The 3,878-nt window shown below is 34.9% G+C and overlaps 1 protein-coding gene across 1 annotated transcript in view; it reads right to left on the reverse strand.

Annotated features, from left to right (window-relative positions):
- Nucleotides 1–537: 537 nt before the first annotated feature.
- KIF5B (kinesin family member 5B) overlaps nucleotides 538–3,878 on the reverse strand; it is a 44,123-nt gene continuing 40,782 nt past the window's right edge. The window contains 5 exon segments of the mRNA XM_011952952.1: nucleotides 538–759; nucleotides 1,453–1,557; nucleotides 1,727–1,798; nucleotides 1,912–1,972; nucleotides 3,247–3,348. Of these exon segments, the coding sequence (XP_011808342.1) occupies nucleotides 538–759; nucleotides 1,453–1,557; nucleotides 1,727–1,798; nucleotides 1,912–1,972; nucleotides 3,247–3,348 (562 nt within the window).

Below are 3,878 nucleotides of genomic sequence, written 5' to 3' on the forward strand. Positions count from 1 at the left end.
GCAATGGTGCCATCTTGGCAACCTCCACTTCCTGGGTTCCAGTGATTCTCCTGCCTCAGCCTCCCAAGTTGCTGGGTTACAGGTGTTCATGACCATGCCTGGCTAATTTTTTTGTATTTAGTAGAGACAGGGTTTCATGATGTTAGGCTGGTCTCGAACTTCTGACCTCAGGTGATCCACCTGCCTTGGCCTCCCAAAGTGTTGGGATTACAGGCGTGAGCCACCGCGCCTGGCCACTAATGATTATTCTTAAACATTAAATCATTGCTGATGGCTTATTTTCTTGCAATTCTCTTGGCTTTAATAATATTGCTCTATATAGTTTCTCCATTCCATGACCATTCTTGCTTGCTTCTCTAGTTCTCATTTATCTTCTTGTTCTCCCAATGTGGTTATTCCCCTCTCCCAACAGTGCCACTCTTTGCTAAGTTAGAAAATAAAGACAGATGCACCATGACAACACATAAAATTCAGATTATGTTTTCAGCTAAATGAGCATTAAAATTGAGCAAGGTTTAAAGGTTTTAATGTGTTCTACTAACCAATCTGTGCAGAATGCCCTCTTCTGGCCATATTCTTTGACCTGACTGCTTCCTTTATGCGATCTACTTCTTGCTGATAACGTTTGCGATCACGAGATGCATTTTCTTTAGCTTCTTTCAGTGCTGATTCCAAAGCTTTCACTCTCTCAGCTGTAGCTCGAAGTCGCTTTTCCAACTTAGGAAGTTCACAGCGGAGATCTGCATTATCACGTACCAACTAAACGTACACAAAGAAAACAAGGATTCCAGATTTAACAGGATGATTTGAAAAAGTACCAGCATTTCATAATTGCTCTTTAGAAAAGAAGTAAAACAGCATTTTATATTGTTTCCCATTTATCTAATTTAGGCAGAAACACGCAGGGAATACATCCATCTCTACATATCATACACACATCTACTTATTGACAAAGGTATAGTTTCCTTTAATTTTTTAGGGGAAGAATTGTTCTCTCCCTCTACTAAGCAAAGACAATACATTACAAGATAGTGCTGTTTCTTCAGTAAGACAACTAATCTGGTGAAATGAAAACTGCTTCATTATATTTGACACACTGGGGTATTAGATATAAAAAGACCACTCTCCCCAAAAGACTTTGCAGTATTTTAACTGCAGTCTTGTTGTGTAGTAGAGATTTCAAAATTACCAAGAATAAATTATGAAAATCCAGTCTTAAAATCCTAAAGAGAAAATGAGAATACATGTTTTTACTGCCTCTTTTGATAATAAGGTTGTTAAAAATACTAACTCCTCTAAAAGTTACTTGTGGTTTCTTTATATAATTTCTGAGAAAATGGCTCAGGGTATAAACATTCCTGAGGACTCTGAAAGATTGAAATACTCACTTGCCAATCCTCGATTTTTTATTTTTACTATCTTGCAGCTACCAGAAAATATACTCTTTAGTACCTGTTTGTGCACTTTAGTCAGCTGTTCAAGATTATTTTCAAGAAAGGAGATTTTCTGCTTCTGAGCAGCGCTGCCTCCGGTGTCATCAGAATCAATCTCAGCACTCTGAGGAAAGAGGTCAGTAAGTATTATGAAAATTTAAAAAATAAAAAAAATCTAAGCTTAACTATACAAAAATTGACATGACTGTAAAGTTATTTCACTTTGAATACAAAGAATTACCTAGAAGCAAGCACCATTTATGCAAACACCCACCTCAGCATAGTTACTTTACCTTTTTAACTCTGGTAGCCAGGTCCTGAACAAAGAGTTTGCGTAGGTTGTGTAAAGTCTGAAGTTCTTTTGCCTTGGATTAAGAACAGTGATATTTTTGGAGTTCAGACTTTAAATTTAGAATAATCATGGTAGAAAAAAACACAAAATATTCCCAAATCCTATTTATTTTCATGTTTTTCTTACCACTGTCTCTTCCAAACCCTTCAAGTCTTGTCTTGCTTGTTCTCGTCTATCTTGCATAACCCTAACAGTAGAAGAACAAACATATATTTTCAAATTTTATTCTGTAAAATTGTACTTAGCATGAGAGTTGAATAAAATCTTTTGTATCTGAAAGGATAAATTCTTAAATAAATACAAGATGCCTATTTTAAACAATTTATCCATGCTGTCTTTTTTTTTTTTTTGACACAGGGTTTCTGTCCCAAACACTGCTCACCGCAACCTCAACCTCCTGGGCTCAAGTGATCCTCCTCACCTGTCTCCCAAGTAGCTGGGACCATAGACATGTACAACCAGGCCTGCCTGAAAATTTTTTGTAGAGACAGGGTCTCACTATATTGCCCAGGCTGATTCTCAAACACTGGGCTCAACTGATTCTCCTGCCTTGGCCTCCCAAAGTGCTGAGATTATGAGTGTGAGCCACTGCACCTGGGCGATTTCAAAAAATTTTCATATGCCTTCTAAAACAACAGTTTATTGTTATACATTCCATATATAGCAATGGAAGAGATGAAATAAAATGTGGCAGAATTCAAAGAATAAGGAATGGTTCTAATTTATATTTTAAAATATGCCACATATATTATACTGCTATTTATCCAAAATGATACTGATTGATTATAAACTGTCAAAGACTAAAATATTTTACATTGAAAGTATTCTAAACAAAATCACAGCTGCAAGTTAGCAGAATCTTCATAAAATCCACTCTGAACTGGTCCTGATGTTCCAACTATCCTAATAATATCACAGTTCATTTGCAAATTATCTCACAAACTCAAGGTATGTGAAAAATTATAATCATGAATTTTCTACCTAAGATTCTAGAAAACTGAGTTTTGAGAAAATAAGAAAAGGTAAACTATGAAAACCTCTGTTCAAAATGGCAAGGCTAAAAAAAACCACAATGCTCTTTTATGCAAAAAAAAATTTAACAAAAAACTCAGTTTTTGTGATAGATCTTAAAATCTTCTAAATTACTTAATACATTGTTTTAGGTTCATTTTTATGCTGGATCCTGAAGTAATATGGAGATAAAGAAACAGCAAGCAGATTGATAAACAGAAATCTAAATCTTAACCACAATGAAATAAATTTAAGACCTTGCTTTCACTAAAATACAAATATATTTTACAAGTATTTAGATATAAATCAAACCAACTCAGTGGATTTAAGAAAAAATCCTTTAGCCCATACAAAGTAAAACATGTATCCACTGGCTATATCCAAGGGTAATGCCTATAATTCTCTAATTTAGCTTTTATTTTTAAACTTAAATTAAAAACAATTACTCACGTAAGTTCATGTAATTTTCTACTCTTTTCCTGATCTGTGGCTTTCAACTTCTCATGTTCTACTCTTAGACGTTCCTGCTCTAACATCATTTTCTGATTTTGGCTGACAAAAGAAAAAAAAAATTAACACAGTATCAATATTACAGTTTTCTCAATGTCATCATTAAAATTTCCAAACTTTTAAATTCTATAATCTCATCAAGGACTTTTCTGTTATCCTATCCCCCATGGAGGAAAAGAGGGAAGGGACCTGGCTACTAGCAGGCATACAAATTTTTCATATTTTGGTTTGAAATCATGATTTTGTTCTCCTCTTTCATCTTCCCGAATCCTTATGCCTACTTCCATCAGGTACTCATAGTAAGACCTATGCCCCAAACCTCATCATCATTTTGTTGTGTTACTCTCTTCTGGTCCTTACTCAAACTGTTGCAGACTCTGACTTCCATGAACTCTATGTATGTGCACATGGTTATGGAGGCAGGCAAACTGTCTTCTAGATAAACTAAGATGACAACTTAAAAAAAATAAAAAAAATAAAAACCTTTGAAAATCCATAGAACTTCCAGAAAAGTTTTTCCCAGTTAAGAATTTTGAGTCAGGGTCTCACTCTGTCGCCCAGGTTGGAGTACA

The sequence above is a fragment of the Colobus angolensis genome, unplaced genomic scaffold, assembly GCF_000951035.1.
Source record: "Colobus angolensis palliatus isolate OR3802 unplaced genomic scaffold, Cang.pa_1.0 Scaffold352, whole genome shotgun sequence".
NCBI classification, from domain to species: domain Eukaryota; kingdom Metazoa; phylum Chordata; class Mammalia; order Primates; family Cercopithecidae; genus Colobus; species Colobus angolensis.